The sequence below is a fragment of the Solanum verrucosum genome, unplaced genomic scaffold, assembly GCF_900185275.1.
Source record: "Solanum verrucosum unplaced genomic scaffold, falcon-dt-bn FXZP01000229.1, whole genome shotgun sequence".
In the NCBI taxonomy this organism is placed as follows: Eukaryota; Viridiplantae; Streptophyta; class Magnoliopsida; order Solanales; family Solanaceae; genus Solanum; species Solanum verrucosum.
In genome coordinates, this window is record NW_026020011.1 from 2,283,876 (window position 1) to 2,307,615 (window position 23,740).

A 23,740-nucleotide genomic window follows, 5' to 3' on the forward strand; every position below is an offset into this window, starting at 1 on the left:
GAACAGGATGAGACTGGGATGCACAAAATCACCTGATCCCTTGAGAATTTGCATAAAGCTTCTTCTTGCTGACTATGTTAAGGAGGGCAGGTATCTATACTTGTTTTAATGTTGGTCATAAAATAATTCACTTTTGATACCTTAATGTAGGTATACACTCATGGTGTGTCCAGCTGAAGGGACGATTTAATCACACTAGGTAGGGTTGCAGATTGAAACGAGGACATAGTCCTCATAAGGTTAGTATCACTTATACTACATTGTCTAACTGTCAACATCACTACCACATGTCCTTCGCCCATTCATCGCGTCAGTTTCAGGTGTCTTTTCACTTTAAAACCAAAGGTCGCTATTGTTAAGGACCCGATACCCTTTTAACTCTATCTAAAACTAAGTATTTAAAGAATCAAATTCTTCAAATCTCTTCAGTTATTTCCTTCTGATTCTCTAATTGTTTTTCAAGTATCTTATTTCCTCTCCCAAAATGTCTAACTCCGTCTCTTCTTCCCAGACTCTTATCTCCCAAGAAGTTGAAAACCCTAGTTCCTTCAACTTCTCCATACCCCCTCCAGCTGAAACTCCTTCGACTCCAGTTTGTGGAGTTGGTGAAACGAGTGCCATAGCAGCAAGCCGAGTTCTAACGAAAAGGGCTAGGAAAAGGAAGAGGGAAGGCATTGAACCTGAAAAGCCTACCTCTACACCTCTCCCTATCAGGTCTAGTGATACTAAGTCTGAGGATGCTGCTGCTTATGTGGCTAATAAAATAAAAAAAAGTGAGAAAGGAAGGGTAAAAACAAAGGAAGTACAAAAGGTTGCAAAGAAATTGCCTGTCAAAAAGGCAAAGTGAGGAAGAAAACTACTGTCAAATCAAGTCGAACAAAGGGACTTGGTCCGTCCGATTCAAGCACAGTTGCAGATCTTGAAATGACAAAAGAAGAGCGGGTCACTGAAACGGAAAAATAAAAAGTGCTGACTGGAAGAGTTTTTGATCCTGATATCATAACAGAATTTGGTATGTCATATTTTTTTATGTTGTTTCTCTACAAGAGTGGGGTCATCTGTTTAAACCCCCAACACCTTACCTTCATGATCCTGAGGTACGAGAATTCTACTATAAGATGGACCTTCTAGAGAATGGGGGGAAAATGACTATTGTTAAAGGTGTTGAGATTATTCTCGATGAGGAAACTTTGGGGATTATTCTATGGGTACCGGTGAAGGGAATACCATCAATTGAAGGTTGTCAACCTTCTAGTAAGTTTTCAACAAGGACCAAAGAAATTTCTTCAGGGGGAGTATCAATTGCTCTTTGAGTTTATTAACAAGGTGTTGGTTCCACGCTCAGAAAAAAGGATAGCAACATCTGTTGCTGATTTGTTTCTCATGGATAAGTTAGATGAACTTGAGGAAATTAATCTCCCTGGTCTGATGCTTGAGCACATGCACAAGGTAATGACTTGGAAAATGGCTAAACATGGGATTCCATATGGCTATCTGTTGAATTATGTGTTTAATCATTTCGAAGTTTCATTGGGAAGAGGGGTATCTGGCATCTCTAAGCAGATGTTTACTGCAGCCACCCTACTGGAATATGAGTGTGTTGAAGGAAAAGCTAGGGGCAAATCTCAAGTGGCAGATGTTCTAGAGCAGCAGGCTGCTCTTAAACGGGAAGTGACTGATCTTACTGAGATTCTGAATAACAATGAGATTGAAATCGCTACATTGAAGTCTGAATTACAGAAGGCGATTTCGAGGGGACCTGGTACCAGTGATGGAAATGAGCAGGTGTTGCAAAAGTTGAGGGATAAAAATGAAAGGCTGTTGAAGACAAATGCTTCACTCAGTGAGGAAGTTAAGGCTCTCAACAGGCAGCTTATCAAGGCTCATGAGGATGCAAATGAGTGTCTGTCTCTGTTTATGCGCACCCTCAATCTCCTTCCCTCTTCGTCCTAAAAGTGTCTTGTTTCCCTCTGTGTCCTTCAATCATGATTCAAAACTCTTGTGGCTTTGTGTTGTTTTGACTGACTACAGTGGTCAGTATTTGTGATCTAATGTTATTTAAGTTTTCTGCCCTGTTCATGTGTGCCTTTATCGTCTATTTTCACTTTCGTACGCATGTTTTGTATGGCCCGTGGCCCTGAATTCTTAATTGCCCTATGCTTTAACTTGGATATGTTTACTACTTCACCTTTTCAATGATGTCAAAAGGGGGAAGTTTTGTTGCAATTCGTTCGGGGATTAATGGGGAACTTGTTAAGGGGGACACTAATTATTGAATGAATGTTTGTTCACTCACGTGAGGAGTTATACAAGTTGTTTGTCATCATAAAAAAAGGGGAAATTGGTAAGTGCTTATGTTCCTAGATGTTTTTATGATCTCCTCACAAGTGCAGGGACCTGGTCCTCTGCAGAGTATGAATACTCCTCTAGTGGTCAAAGTGTTGAACAGCTGTAAAAGTTGTTCGCGTCAGAAAGTTGGTGAGGTGTCAGTGTCCTAAACCAATCAGAATGGGAGTAGTTATTTATACATTGGACAATGGCTTTTCATGGTTGATATATTCAATACTCAAACAACAAATTAATCATTCATTCAAAGAGAGACATTTCAAGCTTAAAAAACAGCAGGGACCTAATCGATTGCTTCAAGTGCTTCCTGTACCAGCTGTTACTTTGTTTGCTTGTAATCGTGCTTATATTGTAGGATTCATTTCACTTGTGAAAGAAACGTTTCAAACTTGTGTGAATCATTGTAAGAACTAGGTTAAGGGTAACTTAGGTTCTTACTCTAAAATTCTATATTAATCGGTTAGGATTAGTATAGTGGGCAGTGTTGTATCTGCTCTGGCTCAACTAAGTGATAGGAGGTATTGCTTAGTGTGGAGATTAACGGGCTAATCTCATTGTGTAAACTGACTTTTACTCTTGCTTGGAGAAAATTAGTGGAAGCAGTTTGAAAAGTCCTGTTGAGAACAGGTCGTGGTTTTACTCCCTTGAGCAAGGAGGTTTTCACGTAGTTGCTTGTCAATCTTTACTTTCTGCATTTATTTTACTGTTTGTCATTGCAACTGTGCTGAGGACATGGTCCCATCGAAATCGGTGGACGCATACATTCCAACACATTCATCCTTAAACAAGAGGTCTTGGGTTCGAGTCCTCTTGAGTACGGAGTCGTGCCTTTGTTAGGGAGTGTTTTACCCCTCAATGTGAGACTTTTCTGCGCGAATCCGAATTACGGCCCAAATTTGCAACTTGACACGATCACAAGATTCAAAGGTGTTGAGTTATATTACTACTTAAGATCTATAATAATATTATGTTAACTGTTCGTATTGCATTCATTACAAGAATTAGACCCAAATTTGCAACTTGACATGATCACAAGATTCAAAGGCGTTGAGTTATATTACAACTAATTACGATCCATATATGATCATATTATGTTAATTGTTCGTATTTCGTTTATTTCATCAGTATTTTTTCAGGTGTACTTGTAATTGTGATTCGTTCCCTTTCCTTATTTATTTAATAATAGAGTTGGCTATCTTTGTGACATCGATTGTACAAGTTCATGAAAAGGGTTGAAGTCTGGACGAGTGGAATGAGGGAAAGCAACTTCAAAATTCATTTGTTGGGAAAAATATTACAATATTGATATTGGATTGGAATTACAAAGTAGTAAATAACTTATTACAAACATTGTGTCGTGGCAAGCCACTGCCTTGAAAGCGATTTCGGCCCGACTCCGGTGCAAATCGTTGTAGCCGGTCGCTCCTCAAGGTTCCACAGTTACTCTCAAATACGTCTGGCTGAAAGTTTGGAGGTTGCCCAAAAAATATTCTAAGAATTAGCTAAGAAGAAAGAGGGAAAACGTTTTTTTCTTCTTTTTGTTGGTAGTGTGGTGTATCTATGTTCACCAAAGTCACTTCTTATATATGATCGCAAGAGGAGTTACAAATAGGAGAGTTAATTTTTTTTTAGAAACGGATTGTCAAGGTTAATGACATTAAAGGCCATTACATCACTTTTGTTTTTGGAACGGAGATATCTCCACCTTTGAAACGTATTTTGGATATGTGTCTTTCCATTACACTTAATTAATAAAATTAGAATAATTAACTCAACAAAAGAACGCAAAATTTAGAAATTTTATTCATACCAAATACGTGTATCTACTTGACCCGTAAGTCAAGCCATCACTAATTGAAATTTTCTAATCCATTCTAATTTTATAATTTTATATATATATATATATATATATATATATATATATATATATTTATTTTTTTATATAAAAAAAAACATATATAAGAGTATGTTTGTTTGTAAAATTTATTCCTTAGGTAAAACAGTGACATAAAAAATATAAACAAACAGAAATACAGAATAGTAATTACTGTTTCCATGATTCTGTTTAGTAAAATTGAGGTAATGGTATTGCAAGTGGAAGATGTTAAAGGCTCGTTTCGTGCGAGTGATAAAAAATAATTAATTTTGAGAGTAATTTTAAAATATATTTATTTCATGTTCGATTGGGATAAAATCAAAGCTGGGATAACCTAGTTGATTTAATATATATGTGTGTGTGTTTAACAAATGTAAGCGAAGGATGTGAGATTATATTCAAGTGAACATATTATGATAGACACAATACATAAACATGACCCTTAACTTGACTTGAGCGGACAACTAATGCCCTCTAATTTTGAGTGTGCACAAGTAGACACTTAAACTTGTATAACATTAAACAAGTAGACACGTGTCCTACATGACATAATACATGTAGGACACAAAATTGTCATGTAGGGTGCCATGTAGGACGAATGTGTCAATTTGTTCAATTTTATACAAGTTTAAGTGCCTACTTGTGCACATCCAAAGTTAAAAGTCATAGTTGCCAGCTGACGTCAAGTTAAGGGTCATGTTTATGTATTATGTCATTATGATACTTAAAATGACATTGGATTTGAATTCGTATATATAACAATGCTATTTATTTTTTAACTATATGGTATTTGGTCTTACTGGTCCAATTAATTCAAATATATGTCACATAAGATCATTTGCAAACAGCGCATTTACTGGAGGTAGGCTTAAGAATCCATCAACGAGAGATGTATCTAATAAATTGGAATTATCAAATTGGTTTAGGGTTCCCCAAAACCTTTGGCATTGGAGAAGCCATTGCATTCCCTAGTTTGACATTTCCCCTTGCCTGATTTATCGAAATTGAGTTTGATAATCCTAACTATGAAAAGAACACGATGAACCTTTGTTTTCTTGTGATTCTCAAGACCTACAATTTGTTTGTATTTGTTTCTAATATGATAGGTGAAGAAGGATATGATGACCTGAGCAGAAGGTTCAGGTCCAAAGACACACGACTGGATAAGAGAGTGGCGAGCGAGATGGAAGGGAGGTGAGGGCGCGGGATTTGTCTATGTAACCTAGATACATGCGAATCCACTTGGATAGAGTATATCTAGAATAAATCATGCCTAATTTTGAGGATACATGTATCTGGACATACCAAAATCTGGTAAGATTCGTAATATTACAATATAACATGCATCTAAGTAATTAGCTCATACACTAGTGAGATTTCTGTAAGTTACCCTTAAATACATAATTTTGATCCATGGATTGACCCAGCCCGGCCCAGATCAAGCCTCAAGGGCCAAGGACTTATATGAGTCATGCTTATAAGCCCTAGTTTTAAATGGGCCTGAAAAATTATATCCAACCCTACTCCAATAACGGGTTGGATTGGGCTAAACCCATTTTGACAACTCTACACACGACTTAGACCTAAAATTCTTGTGATTAGAGGTGATGAAATCATAATTTGTCAAACATGTTAAGTTTGGACCAATTATTGACTAAGAAGGCAAGGTAAGTTAGGCTAACATGTCAAAATGATTCACTAATTCATAAATAATTTATTCGTATAATTTATCATTACCCGTAAGTCATAATTAAGAAAAGAAAAAGTTGAGTCTTACTTTCTCCAGAAATTCTACCTTTTAGTTTAAATTAGTCATCTAATTTTTATTATTTGAACATGTAATAATTATTTTTCTCTTTCCTTGTGGATATGATTAATTAACTCGTGCTTTGTTTCTTGAATGCCCTTAATATTAAACAGAAAATTTAATGTACATAATAATTAAAGTAACCTAGTTAATATGTTACTTTAAAGATTACTTTTAACACTTTCTTTGTAGCCAAATGAATCTTATAAAGTGGAATTTAGGTGAGAGTTTGAAACCTAAAAAATAAAAAGTAATCAAAACAACATAGATAATTAAAGTTGACAAAATCTAAATATAGCACATTTATTTAATGTGTCATATAAGTTTTATTTTCGGATCCAGCTTAATAATCATGATCTACATAAACTTATATATCGCAATAAATTAGTGTGTTATATGGGGAAATAAAACAAACTCTTAATAGTTACATTTTTTCTTTTGTAATTTAGGTTTATACCTATATTAATACCTTAATTATTACTTATTTTTATTAATTGTTTATTCTTTGGAATTCTAAAATATTGATTTGAGAAAGAGAAATATTTTAAGTAAAGAGTAGGACAATATAACTCAGGTTCGATTTTATCTTTTTATTAGACTAAAGTTCCATCAATAAATGTTGTATTTTTTTTTAGAATAACTTTGTGATAGTGCATCATTTTTTTTATGAACTTTTACTTATTTGGTAATTAGATTGTATAAAGAATTTGGATAATTCGATAGTTTTCACAACTTTTGGGATTTTTATGTTTATAAGTAAAAAAATATAACTTAGAAATCCAAATTGTATGTCCAAACAAAACATCAACTTTATCTTATATAATTTCGTATAATGATGATTTCATCTCATGTGACTAAATGGACCCTAAAAATATGAAGATGTTCCTTTTTTGTTTGCCCTAGTTCTTACATTTTAGTAGTCAAATTTCTTATTCTTTTCTTAGTGAAGAATTTCCGAGTCAATGAAATTAGGAGGCCTAATAAAAATTAGCCACGCAAAACAATTTCCAACGATAGAGATGGACTTTCCAATCACAATAAAATTGTATTTTTGCTCTCATAGTTATTACTAGTTAACTGTAATTTTGATAGTTTTTATATATTTTTATATATATAAACCTTTATATAGTAATATGTAAGGTTTATATTAACACTAGACTTGTATTACTCCATTTGTTTAATTTTACTTATCATTATTTGAATTAACACATCTATTAAGAAAATAATTATTGATATACTATGCATTTTACCACACTATCTATATTAATTAATGTCTAATATTGGTCTTGAAATAGTAACAAATAAAAAAATATATATATTTTAAAAATAAAATAACGAGTAAAAGTGAATGAAGTAAGTATCAAGTTATATTTGTGCTCACCCATTATAATATTTTTTTAAAATTACCAAGCCTATAAAAGTTCAATTATAGTGACGGCTTGACTTACAAGTCAAGAGGCAAGATTTTTGAAGAGAAGAACCAACAAATAGATTTGCGTATATGACACGAACAATAATAGAGATTTTTTTCTTTTGGACTTTTTGTTCCTATTAAGGAGTAGTTTTTATCTGTGAGATATTTAATCTTAAATTAGTTAGAATGTACGTTTTTTAAAATCACTTTCACACAACAATTACGATACTCCCTTCATTTTATATTAATTAAATTGTTAAGATATTTTTCATTTTTTAAATTAACTTAATTGTTTAATTTTCAAGATTACTTTTAGAATGTTTTTTCAATTTTACCCTTCATTAGTTAGTGTTGGAATTAGTTATTAATTAATGTTTAGTTATTTTAATAATAATTAATAAGGGTAAAAATGGAAAGTTAAACCTAATTTATGTCTTAATCTTCTTTTCTTAAAGGTGTGAAACATCTCAATAATTCAATTAATATGAAATGGAGGGAGTATGTTTTATTTAGATTATTTTTTGACTTATACTGCCTTTAATTATGAAGTGATAATGCATAGTTAAGTAAACGGTTTAACAATTAATAATTCATCAAATTTGTGAAGATTCACAAGCAAAATAATTAATATTTCATATTTTAATTAATTGAAGATTAAATACAAATTACTACTCCCTCTGTTTAAGGACATCTCAAAATAATATAGTGGACAACTATTATTGGACGAAAGAAATAAATAATGCGAGGACCAGCATTAAAATTTTCAATAATTCGGAGACTTAAAACCACTAATTTTCCACAAGAGAATTTCTGTGAAACTCATCACATTTGAAAGTGTCTTCAAATAAACACATTCTCAAATTGAACATACACACAGAAAAGTAGTATGCATTTCCTCAATTTCTTCCCCCTTTTTGTCTTCCTTTACTTTTTAGCTGTTACTCATGCTGCCACTTTTGACATTACCAATCAGTGCACCTACCCGGTCTGGGCAGCTGCCTCTCCTGGGGGAGGCAGACGACTCGACTCGGGTCAAACTTGGAACATTAATGTGAATCCAGGAACAACCACGGGTCGCATTTGGGGTAGAACCAATTGTAACTTTGATGGTAATGGTCGAGGCAAATGCCAGACTGGAGATTGTAATGGGCGGCTACAATGTCAAGGTTTTGGTAGTGCACCCAATACTTTAGCTGAATTTGCACTTAACCAGCCCAATAACTTGGACTTTGTCGATATTTCTCTAGTTGATGGATTCAACATCCCTATGGAATTCAGCCCAATCAACGGTGGGTGTCGTAAACTCCAATGCTCCGCAGATATTAATGGGCAATGCCCAAGCAAATTACAGGCACCTGGTGGATGTAACAACCCGTGCACAGCTTTCAAGACGAATGAATATTGTTGTACAAATGGACCATGTAGTCCTACTGATTTTTCGAGATTTTTCAAACAAAGATGCCCAGATGCTTATAGTTATCCACAAGATGATTCAACAAGTATGTTTACATGTCCTGCTGGTACAAATTACAAGGTTGTCTTCTGCCCAGGTTATTACAACTACTCTATTCAATTTTTTTTACTTGTCACATTTGGATTTGACAAATCCGTTAAGAAAATAAATGATTTGAGAAATAAGTAATTAATATTTTAGTATTTGTCCTCAAACACGAGCTTCATCAGATCCCTCTCTTTTATGACTCTGCAGAAGCAGACACAATAATCGACATACAAAACAATTGTCCCTTCACGGTATGGGCAGCAGCCGTCCCTGGTGGAGGGCAACGACTCGAATACGGTGGAACATGGAAAATCGAGACAAACACTAAAAACGGTCGTATTTGGGGACGAACCAATTGCAATTTCAACACATTAGGCAAGGGTCAATGTCAAACGGGGGATTGTAATGGACTACTTGAATGTCAAGCTTATGGTACACCCCCAAACACTTTAGCCGAATACGCCATTAACCAATTCAACAATACTGATTTCTTGGGCATATCTCTTGTTGATGGTTTCAACATCCCAATGGAATTTAGTCCTGTGTCCGCGGATGAGTACTCTGCCAGGATCACATGCACCGCGGACATAATAGGACAGTGTCCGAATGAATTAAGGACTCCTGGAGGATGCAACAATCCTTGTACTGTTTTCAAGACGAACGAATATTGTTGCACGTCTGGAAGTTGTGGTCCGACCAAGTATTCGAGGTTCTTTAAGGATAAATGTTCAACTTCTTACAGTTATGCTTTGGATAGTTCAACTAGTGCCTTCTTTTGTCCTAGTGGAACTAGCTATAGAGTGGTATTTTGTCCTTAAATTAAATGGATCAAACAAACATATTTTCGTTAAGGGAAAAATGTCTGAAATATATCTGAATTTTGATCGAAATTGTTATAACAATACTGAACTTTGAAAAAGACTTTTTACCCCTGCACTATCTAATAGTGTATTTTAAAGGTATATATGTGCTCACGTGGACATCATAAATATTGCATCATTACAAATAGTTATGTGTCCACATAGACACATATATACCTTTAAAATACACTATTAAATAGTATAGGGGATAAACACATTTATACCTTTAAAATATACTATTAAATAGTGTAGGGGGTAAAAGATCCTCGATAAAATTTGGTTTCGTAACAATAATTTCGACCAAAGTTGAAATATTTTTCAAACCATTTTCCCAACCTTTAATTGTTGTTTCTTAGAACGTTTGAAATTCCTACCATGTAAGTTTGGCTTACATCATTATCGCCATTTATTAAGCTATAAAATTCAATGAGAACTTCAGTATTATTGAAAATGAAAGAATATGGGGTGTTATTCTTGTATTGGGTAAAAACCAAGCTGTACAGTAGGATCACTCAAGATCTTCCTATTTTTATTTTTATTGCCCTAATTCTTACATTTTAGTAGGGTTGCTTATCGGACGGATCAGATGGATAATTTTGCTTAACGATTTAGTCTATTGAATATCAATTTTTAAATTTACTAATTCCTAGCCAATCTATAAAATATCGATTGATTTGGTAATAATTAGCAATTATCGTGTGGTTATTGACTAGTTCTAATCTCTATGGTACCTTTTTATTTTTTATGAATGCACCTTACAAAAAGGATGACTTTTAAACAGTAACAATATCAAATGGATAGATTGATCCAAATTTTCAACTGATTCTCTTATTTTTATTGTCCAATGAAAGCATCTTTGTTAATGACTCGATAAGTTGTTTCATACTTTTCATGTACATCTCCTCAGCGTTTTTTTGAGTTTGCTCTATTCTTTAAAGCAAAATAGATAATTATAGAAAAGTAAATATGTTATTCTTATTTTGAACACGTACTCAAATTAGTTAAATATTCAACCCATTTATTCTTGTTTTCTTGACTTAGCCCCTCAAAAAAAAGGAGTTTGATCGAACCCAACTCACTTGCTTTTAACCCCTATTTCCACAAATTTTTACCTCGTATACACACTCACTATAAATTTTCCTGCAAACAAGAGAGTAGAGACCAATATTTTTTTTCAGCGGATGCCCTACAAAGTAATATCTCGTGATCAATATAATGAGAGTATTTTTGATATATTAAAATGACAAGTAAAGTGAATATATATATATATATATATATATATATATATATATATATATATATATATATTTAAAATAATGGACAAATAAAAATAAACAAAGTAACTACTCTCTCTGTCTCAATTTATATGACTTACTTTCATTTTTAATCAGTCTAAAAAAGAATGACACATTTCTATATTAAGTAACAATTCAACTATAAAATGTCTATTTTACCCTTAATGAAATGATTTACAGCCACACAAATTTCTATCATTTATTTTGGATCACAAGTTTTAAAAGTCTTTCTTTATTTCTTAAACTCTGTATCGAGTCAAACTACCTCACATAAAATGAGACGGATGAAGTAATATTTTCTATATATTACGCATCTTTAGATATTTATAATTTCATGGTACATAAAGTCAAAAGTCTCCCTCTCTCTTTCTTGTGTCCTTTTCACACCATTTATTGACTAATGAGTAAACTCTACTCTCTCCGTTTCTATTTATATGTCATCTTTACTTAAAATAAATGTTCTTTAATATTTGTTATTTCACAAAATCAATATATAAATAATATTATTTTTCCTATTTTACCTTTGAGAGTTATTAGACTTGAAAATATAAATTTAACTAATATAGGAAAACTAAATGATTATTCATGTTCATTGGGCCATTTAATTAATCAAAATAAACTAATTTATGTTCATTTATTAAAACTTGACTTCATTGAACTCTAAATAAGAGTATAATGGTAAAATTATGCTCCCTCCATCCAACAATACTATTTTAGGATGTTCCAATAATACTTGTCCACGATATGAAATCAATGAATAATTTATACTAAGTTCCTAATTTACCCTTATCATTAATTATAGTTATTTCTCTATTACATGTTTCAAGACATTGTATTTATATAAATTAGGAGGAATTTTAAGTGGAATGAATATATATAAATCCATGTAGGTGTGCCACATAGGCATCACCACGTAGGATGATACAAGTGGGGAAATGAGACTTAACAATCTCAAAAGTAAATATCTGTTTAAAGTTGGATGTTAGGAAAAAATATATCAAAAAAAGTATAACGAAAGACAAATATAACATTTTTCTGTAAGTATATGGACAAATATGACTCTTTCCGTTTCTTTAGTTGTTGTTTCTTAGTACGTTTGAAATTTCAACGTAAATTTGGTTTACATCATTATCCCTATATATTAAGCTATAAAATTCAATGAGAACTTTAGTATTACTGAAAATGAAAGTATGGGGTGTTATTGGGTAAAAATCGGTCTAAATATTCGACCCATTTGTTCTTGTTTTTTTGACTTAGCCAAAAAAAAAGTTTCATCAAATCTAATTCACTTGCTTTTACCCCTTATTTCTACAAATTTTTACCTCGTTCACACACTTACAATTTTTCGGTGACTAGTATATTTTTCTAGCGGATGTCCTACGAAGTAATACCACTCTATAGTGGAACTAGCTATAGAGTGGTATTTTGTCCTTAAATTAAATGGGTCAAACATATTTTCTTCAAGGGAAAAAGATCTGAAATATATTCGAATTTTGATCGAAATTACTATAAGAATATCGAATTTTGAAAAGGACATTTTACCTCCTGCACTATCTAATAATTTATTTTAAAGGTATATATGTGTCCACGTGAATATCATAAATATTGCATCATTATAAATAGTAATGTGTCCACGTAGGCACATATATACCTTTAAAATACACTATTAAATAGTGTAGGGATAAAAAGTCTTCGATAAAGTTTGGTATCGTAACAACATTTTTTTTATTTTGGTAATTAACTGTATATTTATTAATCACCAACTGGTATTTACAGAACATAACAAACTACATCACAGTTTGTTAATCAGAAAAAACAAAACTCAAAGGAGATACAACTTCACATAAAGCTAAGTTGTTGCAACCTAGAACTATTGGCCTTAGGAGCACTCATACAACACATATAAGCTACCTCTTTTGCAACGTGTTCAAGATTTCTACGTTTGTCTTCAAAAATTCTGTGGTTCCTTTCTATCCACACTGCATGACTACATTCTGCATACATTAGTTTGAAAATTTGGGCAGTCAAATTGTTGCCTCTGGCTTTCTCTATGATCCATTTCAAGTGTGTATCCCAAGCATCTAAAGTATAGTCTGGCTATTTGATCCATGCCATCAACTTCCTCCAAATAGCTCTTGTAAACTCACAACAGACAAACATGTGATCTCTAGTTTCAAGTCCATTTTGACACAACTTGCATTGTTGATTTATATCTATCCCATGAAGCCAACATATCACTAGTTGGTAGTTAGTTTTGTAATTGGAGACACATAGTAACAATGGCCTTTGGTCTTGCAGAGTTGGCAAATATCAGACATCTCCAGGGCACTCTAGGTCTGTTGCCAAGTAGACTCAGGTAAAGGCTGCCAATGGTTACCTGATCATTTTGCTTTAAAGTCAGTCTAGCATTAAGTATCTTCTTGACCATCCATGAAGCCTGCTTTGGAATAGGTGCAGTGAGGAATTGTTGAGTATTTATATAAAAATAATGGATCCATCTAATCCACAACTTGTCAGATTTGTTAGTAAGGTCCCAACAGGTTTTGGCAATAGCAGCTTGGTTCCACAATCTGATGTTAATGAGGTTCATGCCTCCAACTGATTTAGGTAGGCATACTTTTTCCCATGCTATCAATGCTCTCTTGTTAATAGTAGTGAAACTTCTACAATATGATTCAATAAGCTTATGCCACTTTTGCAGGAATGATGAAGAGCTGAGACCAGTAGGCTTGAATACCAAATAGTACAAATTGAACCAATTGCATTCTTCTTGCATATGAGAGTTTCTTAGCAGTCCAGGAGGAGATTCTAGCAATAATTTTATTCACTAGTGGTAACCACTGCATAATAGTCAGTTTTTTGGTGGGTAGAGGAACACCAAGATACTTGAAAGGAAATTCACCACATCCAAGTCCACTCTGTTGGAGTATGTTTAGTTTTACCTGCTCAGGGACACCACCAAAATATATGGAGCTTTTATACATGTTTGCCTGCAGTCCTGATGCTTGAGAAAACTTTTGGAAACACTGGTATATTATCTTTACAGATTTTTTATCCTCTCTACTAAAAAGTAACAGGTCATCTGCAAAACATAAATGAGTTATATTCAATCTGTCACACTTAGGATGAAACTTGAACCCCCTCAAATTCTCTAGCTTCAGCAAAGCATCTACTAAGGTATTCCATAGATATAGCAAATAAGCATGGAGAGATGAGGTCTCATTGTTTATGCCCTCTTGTAGCATTAAAGGGGGGTGTGGTCTCTCCATTTACCATGATTGTATAATTCACAGTATGCACACATTCTAGGATCCATTTAATGAATTTATGAGGAAAACATAGGTTCTCCAGTACCTGTTCTAAAAAGGACCACTCCACAGAATCATAAGTCTTTTGTAGATCAATTTTTAGCATACATCTTGGAGAAATGTGTTTCCTAGAGTATGCTTTAACCAGCTCAGTTACAAGGATAATGTTATCAACAATCTTTCTCCCTAGAATGAATCCTGATTGAGCTTCACTAATAATATGTGCCATAACTTTCTACATCCTAGAAGTTGGGACTTTAGCAATGATTTTGTAAATGATGGTGCAACAAGCTGTGGGTCTATACTCTTTTATATTCACAGGACTAGAATTGTTTGGGACCAATATGATCACAGTGCAATTAACTGGTCTGTAGAGTTTTCCAGATTGAAAAAACTCTTTGATAGCTAACATCATGTCATCTTTGATGATATTCCAGGTCATCTTGTAGAAATAAGCATTATATCCATCTACTCCCGGTGCTTTATCATCTCCAATGGAGTTAGTGCATTCCAGATTTCCTCATCTTTAATTGTTGGAGTATTTTTCAGACCCTTTTCCCTTTCCTCATCTTTAATTGTTGGAGTATTTTTCAGACCCTTTTCCCTTTCTTTAATTGTTGTTTCTCAGAACGTTTGAAATTTCCACCATGTAAGTTTGGCTTACATCATTATCGAAAATTCAATGAGAACTTCAGTATTATTGAAAATGAAAGAATATGGGGTGTTATTCTTGTATTGGGTAAAAACCAAGCTATACAGTAGGATCAGTCAAGATCTTCCAATTTTTCTTGCCCTAATTCTTACATTTTAGTAGGGTGGCTTATTGGACCGATCGGACGGATAATTTTATTTAATGATTTGGTCTATTGGATATTGATTTTTAAATTTACTAATCCGCTAGCCAACCTATAAAATGTCAGTTGGTTTGGTAATAGATTAGCAATTATCGTGCGGTGTATTGACTAACTTCTAATCTCTATGATACCTTTTTATTTTTTATGAATGCACCTTACAAAAAGAATGACTTTTAAACAGTAAAAATATCAAATGGATAGATTGATCCAAATTTTCAACTAATTAACTCATTTTCATTATCCAATGGAAAAATCTTTGTTTATGACTTGGTAAGTTGTTTCATACTTTTCATTTACATCTCCTTGACGTTTTACGCATCTTTAGATATTTATAATTTCATGGTACATAAAGTCAAAAGTCTCCCTCTCTCTTTCTTGTGTCCTTTTCACACCATTTATTGACTAATGAGAAAACTCTACTCTCTCCGTTTCTATTTATATGTCTTTACTAAAAATAAATGTTCTTTAATATTTGTCATTTCACAAAATCAATATAGAAATAATATTATTTTTCATATTTTACCTTGTGAGTTATTAAACTTGAAAATATAAATTTGACTAATATAGGAAAACTAAATGATTATAAATTATTCATGTTCATTGGCCCATTTAATTAATCAAAATAAATTAATTTATGTTCATTTATTAAAATTTGACCTCAAGAGAACACTAAATAATAGTATAATGGTAAACTTATGCTCCTTCTATCCAACAATAGTTGTGTACTATACTATTTTGGGATGTCCCAATAATACTTGTCCACGATATGAAATCAATGAATAATTTTACACTAAGTTCTTAATTTACCTTTATCATTAATTATAGTTATTTCTCTATTACATTTTTCAAGACATTATATTATATAATTTAGAAGGAATTTTAAGTGGAATGAATATATATAAATCCATGTAGGTGTGCCACATAGGCGTCACCACGTAGGATGATAAAAGTGGGAAAATGAGACTTAACAATCTCAAAAGTAAATATGTGTCTAAAGTTGGATGTTAGGAAAAAATATATCAAAAAAAGTACAACGAAAGACAAATATAACATTTTTCTGTAATTAAGTATATGGACAACTATGACTCTTTCCATTTCTTTAGTTGTTGTTTCTTAGTACATTTGAAATTTTAACGTAAATTTGGTTTACATCATTATCCCTATATATTAAGCTATAAAATTCAATGAGAACTTTAGTATTACTGAAAAGGCATAATACATAAACATGACCCTTAACTTGGCTTTAACGGATAACTATGATCTTTAACTTTGGGTGTGCACAAGTAGACACTTAAACTTGTGTAAAATTGAATAAGTAGACATACATGACATAATACACGTTGGACGCCACGTAAGACACAAAATTTCCTTGTAGGGTGCCAAGTAGGACGAATGTGTCTATTTGTTTAATTTTATACAAGTTTAAGTGTCTACTTGTGCACACCCAAAGTTAAAGGTCATAGTTGTCAACTGATGCCAAGTTAAGGGTCATGTTTATGTATTATGCCTATTGAAAATGAAAGTATGGGGTGTTATTGGGTAAAAACAGGTCTAAATATTCGACCCATTTGTTCTTGTTTTTTTGACTTAGCCAAAAAAAAGGTTTCATCGAATCTAATTCACTTGCTTTTACCCCTTATTTCTACAAATTTTTACCTCGTTCACTCACTTACAATTTTTCGGACAAACAATTCGGTGACTAGTATATTTTTCTAGCGGATGCCCTACGAAGTAATATCCAGTGACGAATATAATGAGAGTATTCTTGATATGTTAACAGAGAAAATCCATATTTCAAATAATAAACAAGTAATGTGAACATATAGAATATTTTCTATATATTACGCATCATTAGATATTTATAATTTCATTGTAATAAAGTCAAAATTAAAGTCACCCCCTCTCTCTTTCTTGTGTCACCAATAATTTAACTGATCTATTGACTAATTGCCCTTAGCTAGCCTTAATTACAAATCCATTGTTATTATCATCACATTTATTCTTAAAGCAAATATGAGCTTCATCAAATCCTTCTTCATATCCCTCTATATTATAAATTCTGATCATATCTCAATACAAGCAAACGCAATAATCGACATACAAAATAATTGTCCCTTCACGGTATGGGCAGCAGCCGTCCCCGGTGGGGGACGACGACTCGAGTATGGTGATACATGGAAAATCGAGCCAGACATGACCACGAGCTCAACTAAAAAGGGTCGTATTTGGGGTCGAACCAATTGTAATTTTGACTCATTAGGGCACAATCAATGTCAAACGGGGGATTGCAATGGACTACTCGAATGTCAAACTTTTAGTAGTACACCCCCAAACACTTTGGCTGAATACGCTTTAAGCCAATACAACAATAATGATTTCTTCGACATATCTCTTGTTGAGGGTTTCAACGTCCCAATGGAATTTAGTCATGTGTCCGCGGATGAGTGCTCTGCCAGGATCAGATGCACCGCGGACATAATAGGACAATGTCCAAATGAATTAAGGACACCTGGAGGATGCAACAATCCTTGTACGGTTTTCAAGACGGACGAATATTGTTGCACGTCTGGAAATTGTGGTCCGATCAACTATTCGAGGTTCTTTAAGGATAGATGTTCAACTTCTTTTAGTTATCCTACAGATGATTTAAGCAGTCTCTTTACTTGTCCTAGTGGAACTACCTATAGAGTTGTCTTTTGTCCGTAACGCATAATACATAAATATGTTCTTTAACTCAACTTCAACTCATATTTATGTCCTCCAACTTTGGGTGTGTGCAGGTACACACTTAAAGTGCACACACGTCCTATGTGACATCCTACAAGGCAATTTTCATCCTACGTGGTGTGTTATGTGTATCATGTCACATAAGACTCATGTGTCTATTTGTTCAACTTTATACAAATTAAAGTGTCTGATTGTGCACACCCAAAATTGAAGGGTGTAAATATAAAAGAGGTCAAGTTAAGAACATATTTATGTATTATGCCTAAATTAAATGGTTGAAACATATTTTCTTCTTTAATTGTTGCATCTTTAAGACGTTTGAAATTTCTATGACATATTTTTTTCTTTAATTGTTGCTTCTTTTAATACGTTTGAAATTTCTAGTAAGTTTGGTTTACATCATTATCGCTATTTAACTATAGAAATTGCCCACAAGTTTATGTTTTTATAAAAAATACTCACCATTTTATATCTATGTAATTTTTTTTTTGCGAGAATAGCAAATGCACGACGAAATATTTGCGGACTATGAACATATGATATATTTACTAATCATATTGACTAACAAATGGCTCAAAGTAAAGAATAGTACAATACAACTCATGTTCGGTTTTATCTTTTTATTGGACTAAATTTCCATCAATAAATGTTGTATTTTTTTTTTAGAATAGCTTTGTGATAGTGTATCATATATTTTTTTAATGAAATTTTGCTTATTTGGTAAGATTGTATAAATAATTTGGATAATTTCAATAGTTTTCACAATTTATGAGTTTTTTACGTTTATAACCATACAAAATAGGAAAAATTATTGAAATACACCTCCTATGTTTTCCTTATTTCTAATATTCCCTGCTATTTCTAAAAAAACTCTAAAATCCCTTATTTCTCTCCTAATTCTAAATTATTTTATAATGTATCCGAGCTACATATTATGTATCCGTTTATTTTATAATGTATACGAGCTAGTAATGTATCCGAGCTACATATTATGTATCCGATTTGTTTTACTTTTTCAGAAATTAATGTAATTACAAACTAAATAGGAATAGATTGTAATTTCATATTAAAACTATGTGATTCTTAAAATTTATATAAAAAATATAACTTAAAAATCTATATTGTATGTCCAAATAAAACATCAATTTTATCTTATATGATTTCATTTCACCTGACTAAATGGGCCCTAAAAATATGAAGATGTTCCTATTTTCCCCCTAATTCTTACATTTTAGTACTCAAATTTCTTATTATTTGCTTAGTGAAGAATTTCCAAGTCAATGAAATTAGGAGGCCTAATAAAAATTAGCAACGCAAAACAATTGCCTATTTGGCACGAAATGCACGATAGAGATGGACTTTGCAATCACAATAAAAATTGTATTTTTGCTTTTATATATATTATAGATATACATAAGGTTTATATTAATACTAAAACTTATATTACTTCAGATTACAGTAACAATACAAATTTAATATAATACATAACTAATTCAACACCTCAAGAAGCAAGATGATTCAATAGAAGCACAAATAAAAGTTAGTCATGCAAACAAACAGATGTTTCAAAAGAAGTACAAATAAAAGTTATTCACGCAAACCGTGTGTATGATACGAAATAAACAAGAGATGTACTTTGCAATCACAATAACAAGGACAAAACTAGGGATAATCAGAATTTTATACCTCAGTTATTGGTAAATTCTAATTCTGATCCTTATTATATTTAATTTTAAATTAATTAGAAATTGTATTTTCAGTCCATTACGTAGAAAGTATGTTATATTTAGATTATTATTATTAGACCTATAGTATCTTTACTTGCGGATCGGAACAACAATACAAAGTTAGCATAATACATGAATAATAAAATAGTTTAATAATCAATAATTTGTCAAAATTATGAAGATTCACTAGCACATGGTACAACATTGCACATTTTAATTAACTTCTGAAAACTCGATTGAAGCTAGCTAAGTCAGTCAAATATTGAGATCTGCAGAATGTCGGATACTTCGACTGTCTTATATCAGGTGGAGAGACGTGCCTACAATTGCAAATGACACTCTCTTACCTCTTTCACATAGTGAGTCTATGTCTTCATGATAAATTCTATTTTCCACCTAAAAGAAATTTCTATCTAAGCCTATCTAGATAACACAAGGACCAACATTAAAATTTCAATAAATCAAGGACTATTACACGAATTTCCACAAGAAAATTGTGTTGTTTGAAATTTCAAAGTTTCTTAGAAGTTAGAATCTATGAAAGTTCATCATACTAGGCCATTAAATTAGCTATTTAAACCCGTAGATTGTGTCTCAAAATAAACACATTCTCAAGTTTAACACACAAAAAAAAAATGCATTTCCTCAAGTTTTCCCCCCTTTTTGTCTTCCTTTATTTTGGTCAATACTATTTATATGCCGCTCATGCTGCCACTTTTGACATTACCAATCGGTGCACCTACCCGGTCTGGGCCGCTGCCTCTCCTGGGGGAGGCAGAAGACTCGACTCGGGCCAAACTTGGAACCTTAATGTGAACCCAGGAACAATCCAGGCTCGCATTTGGGGACGAACCAATTGTAACTTTGATGGTAGTGGCCGAGGCAAATGCGAGACGGGAGATTGTAATGGGATGTTAGAATGTCAAGGTTATGGTAGTCCACCCAACACTTTAGCCGAATTTGCTCTAAATCAGCCCAATAACTTGGATTTTGTCGATATTTCTCTAGTCGATGGATTCAACATTCCTATGGAATTCAGCCCAATCAACGGTGGGTGTCGTAATCTCTTATGCAACGCACCTATTAACGACCAATGTCCAAACGAATTACGGACACCGGGTGGGTGTAACAACCCGTGCACGGTTTTCAAGACGAATGAATTTTGTTGTACAAATGGGCAAGGGTCATGTGGTCCAACTGATTTTTCGAGATTTTTCAAACAAAGATGCCCAGATGCTTATAGTTATCCACAAGATGATCCAACAAGTTTGTTTACATGTCCTGCTGGTACAAATTACAAGGTTGTCTTCTGCCCTTGAAGGCTACAAATTAAAATTAAAACTATAGTACTAAAAACTATATATTATATTGAATAAAAATAGAGTGCGACAAAAGAGGATAGAGCCATGGTGAGTTGCCTTGTTCAATGTTGTTGTATTCATCTGCAATTGATTTTATGAAATAAAGAAGGTATATATATATATATATATATATATATGTGTGTGTGTGTGTTGAATTATTAATAGAATTAAGCTTCATCAAGTAGGGTCGGAGCTAGAGTATAGATTATATATGAATTCGATCGAACTCAATAATAATTTTGGCAAAATCTTGTATTTGTCTCAATTTAATATATAAATATTATTTATTTATAATTCAGTAATTTGAAAATACTAAAATTCAGACTTCTGGGCTTGTCTATTGAAGTTAATGAAAAGGGATGAAATGGTTGTTTTGTTACTTTGTATAAGAGAATTTCCAATCACTATTAAGTATTGAAATAAATAATAATAATAATAATAATAATAAAAATAATTTTTAAAACAGGTAACATTGACTTGATCAATTGTGATTTAATAGAAAATGGATCTTGCATTTGAGATTATATCTTGTGTTACTTTTTCTTATATAATTGATTCTCTCCTAACTTATATAATATTAGCTACGTGGGAAAAATCATATTAATTTTATACATAAATAATTTATCTTGAATCAATTATCTAACATGATATAACTTATACAAAATTTAATATATGCATAACTTACCTCCAAATCTACTATCAAACGAGTAAGGACCCTACAGTTCTGAACAAGTGCATGGTCCAGCTATGTTCATACCATGGTTATTGAATAATTCTATTTATTATTTTCAATAAATATTGTGAATTGTGAGAGAAGGACGACATGTGTAATTTGTAAACTTTTCACTACTCCGAGCAAAGGGTTCAGGTCCAAAGACACACGGCTCAAACCTTAGATTCATGTGATTAGAGGTGATAAAATCAGTCTATGATAGCATGACATGTTCAACCCGTTTAAGCTTGAGTTGATTATTGACTAATCATAAATTTAATTTTGCGTGTTCCTTATGTAATTTCAAACTTCATTCACGATTTATTTGACATTTAAGTTCCATATATATTAAATGATTTCAAATTTTTTTCCCATAGCTTAATCAAGCTCCATTCATCACGAGACTAAGATTTGTATAATTCGATCGAAGTTTAAATGATTCATTAATTCATATATTATATTTCTTATAACTTATCACTTCTCGTACGTAAAAAAAAAAAGAATTAGGTTTACTTTTTTCAAAAATTCTAAGTTTGCCCTGTCTTGAGTTTTTGAACATTATAGGGTAAAATGATAATTTCTTGCACCAAAATCATCATTTTAATGAGATATATCCAACTTTTTGTAAGTTGATATAAGCAAATCAATGATTCCTTTTGGGTTAAATTAGTTATCTACTTTTAACACTTCCTTTTTAGCCAAATAAACCTTAAAAGTGGAATTTAGGTAAGCTCACTTTAGTAGGATCCGAAATCTAAAAAATAAGAAGTAATTAAAACAACTTAATAATTCTAAGTTGACAATTAGTCACATAGAAGAGTAGGATTGAGAAACCAACCTTGGCCTTTGGAAACTATGTCCGAAAAAGTCAGCCAAACGTCATGGGTAGTCACAAGTGGAAAAGTGAAATAGAGTGTTAAACTTGTAACAAGCATAGTTCTTAGTTTTGACTCAAAGTAGAAATAAATGAGCTTAATTGTGTAATGATACCGTAATACAAGTTCTAGAAGCATGTTGGTTGATATATCCTTATGTGTGTCATAATGCCATGTGTGGTGAGAATTGATTTGTTTTTGCTTAACTTGATATCTAGAACTTCCCTTGTGTGTGTTGAATTAATTAGTAGCGTATATGACTTAAGGAATGTGATTGAGGCGCTTCTTTGAAATTGCCAATTCTTAACTCTACTTGTATGCCTACCATTGAAATCATCCCTAGTGAAGCCCCATTAAGCGTTTAGCCTTGTTTATTGATAAACCACATGATAAGCCGAAACCCGTTGTTTGATACTAAGTCTTTCGATCCTATGAAAAATCCTTAATGCACTATGTTGAGAAAAAGGGTTGGAAAATGTTGGTTGATATAGCTAAAGGGTGAATTGCTACATTGTGTGAAAAAGGAAATTCTATTTTGGCCCTGGTCCTTAGCGACAATGTGCACCTCAACTAAAATTGAGGGTGGCTGATTTAGAATTATGCTCGAAACATTGGCCCTGATCCTATCAAGGATAATGTGTACCTTACTTGGATGTTAAAAATCTAGAGTTTGGGTGGCTAGTGCAAAGGCATGAAGAAAAAAAATTTAAAAAATAAACATGGTGAAAAAGAAATAAAGGGCAAAGATGGAGCAACAAAAAGGGTAAATAGTCATGAAGTGTGCACTAGGAGGAAAGAAGAGCTATAAAGAAAATTGTCGGCAAAATAATGATATGTGCATTAGGGAGGTGTAGCCACTAAGATGATTCCTAAATATTCCCTCCCTTACCTTAAGCTGACATTACAACCTAATGAAAGTCCTCTTGATTCCTTAAGAAATATGTGCGAAAGTAATAATACAGTATTGGCAAGCTTATGGTGTGTTGAGAAAAGTAGGAATTTCTTTTGTGAGGGAGAGTTGATGTTTGAAAAATAGGCCTTGTTGATATTGCAAGTGGTTTGAGTGAAAGGCTTTAC

General features: G+C 32.6%; 5 protein-coding genes and 1 pseudogene across 7 annotated transcripts in view; all 6 read left to right on the top strand.

The window, feature by feature from the left end:
- LOC125820432 (uncharacterized) overlaps positions 1 to 23,740 on the top strand; it is a 430,223-nt gene that overhangs the window by 372,252 nt on the left and 34,231 nt on the right. Inside the window, exon 8 of one of the 3 annotated variants that reach the window (XM_049499867.1) lies at positions 17,020 to 17,029. The exons of the other annotated variants lie outside the window; for them this stretch is intronic. The gene's annotated coding sequence lies outside the window, so the exon portion shown is untranslated. Of the gene's footprint in view, positions 1 to 17,019; positions 17,030 to 23,740 lie in introns of those variants that run through there. 3 annotated transcript variants of the gene reach the window in all.
- Positions 1 to 23,740, top strand: part of LOC125820431 (SPX domain-containing membrane protein At4g22990-like) — a 174,150-nt gene that overhangs the window by 64,244 nt on the left and 86,166 nt on the right. The window lies entirely within an intron of this gene.
- Positions 8,330 to 9,065, top strand: LOC125820458 (pathogenesis-related protein R major form-like; annotated as a pseudogene).
- LOC125820317 (thaumatin-like protein) lies at positions 9,112 to 9,764 on the top strand (the record flags this gene model as incomplete). Its single annotated transcript, XM_049499756.1, has 1 exon — positions 9,112 to 9,764. A coding segment is annotated over one exon (651 nt), but the record flags the coding sequence as incomplete, so codon positions are not given.
- Positions 17,275 to 17,967, top strand: LOC125820465 (thaumatin-like protein). The gene has a single exon (XM_049499904.1). The coding sequence runs from the start codon at positions 17,275 to 17,277 to the stop codon at positions 17,965 to 17,967; it is 693 nt and encodes a 230-aa protein (XP_049355861.1).
- LOC125820469 (pathogenesis-related protein R major form-like) lies at positions 20,351 to 21,198 on the top strand. Its single transcript, XM_049499907.1, has one exon. The coding sequence runs from the start codon at positions 20,351 to 20,353 to the stop codon at positions 21,032 to 21,034; it is 684 nt and encodes a 227-aa protein (XP_049355864.1). The 3' UTR covers positions 21,035 to 21,198.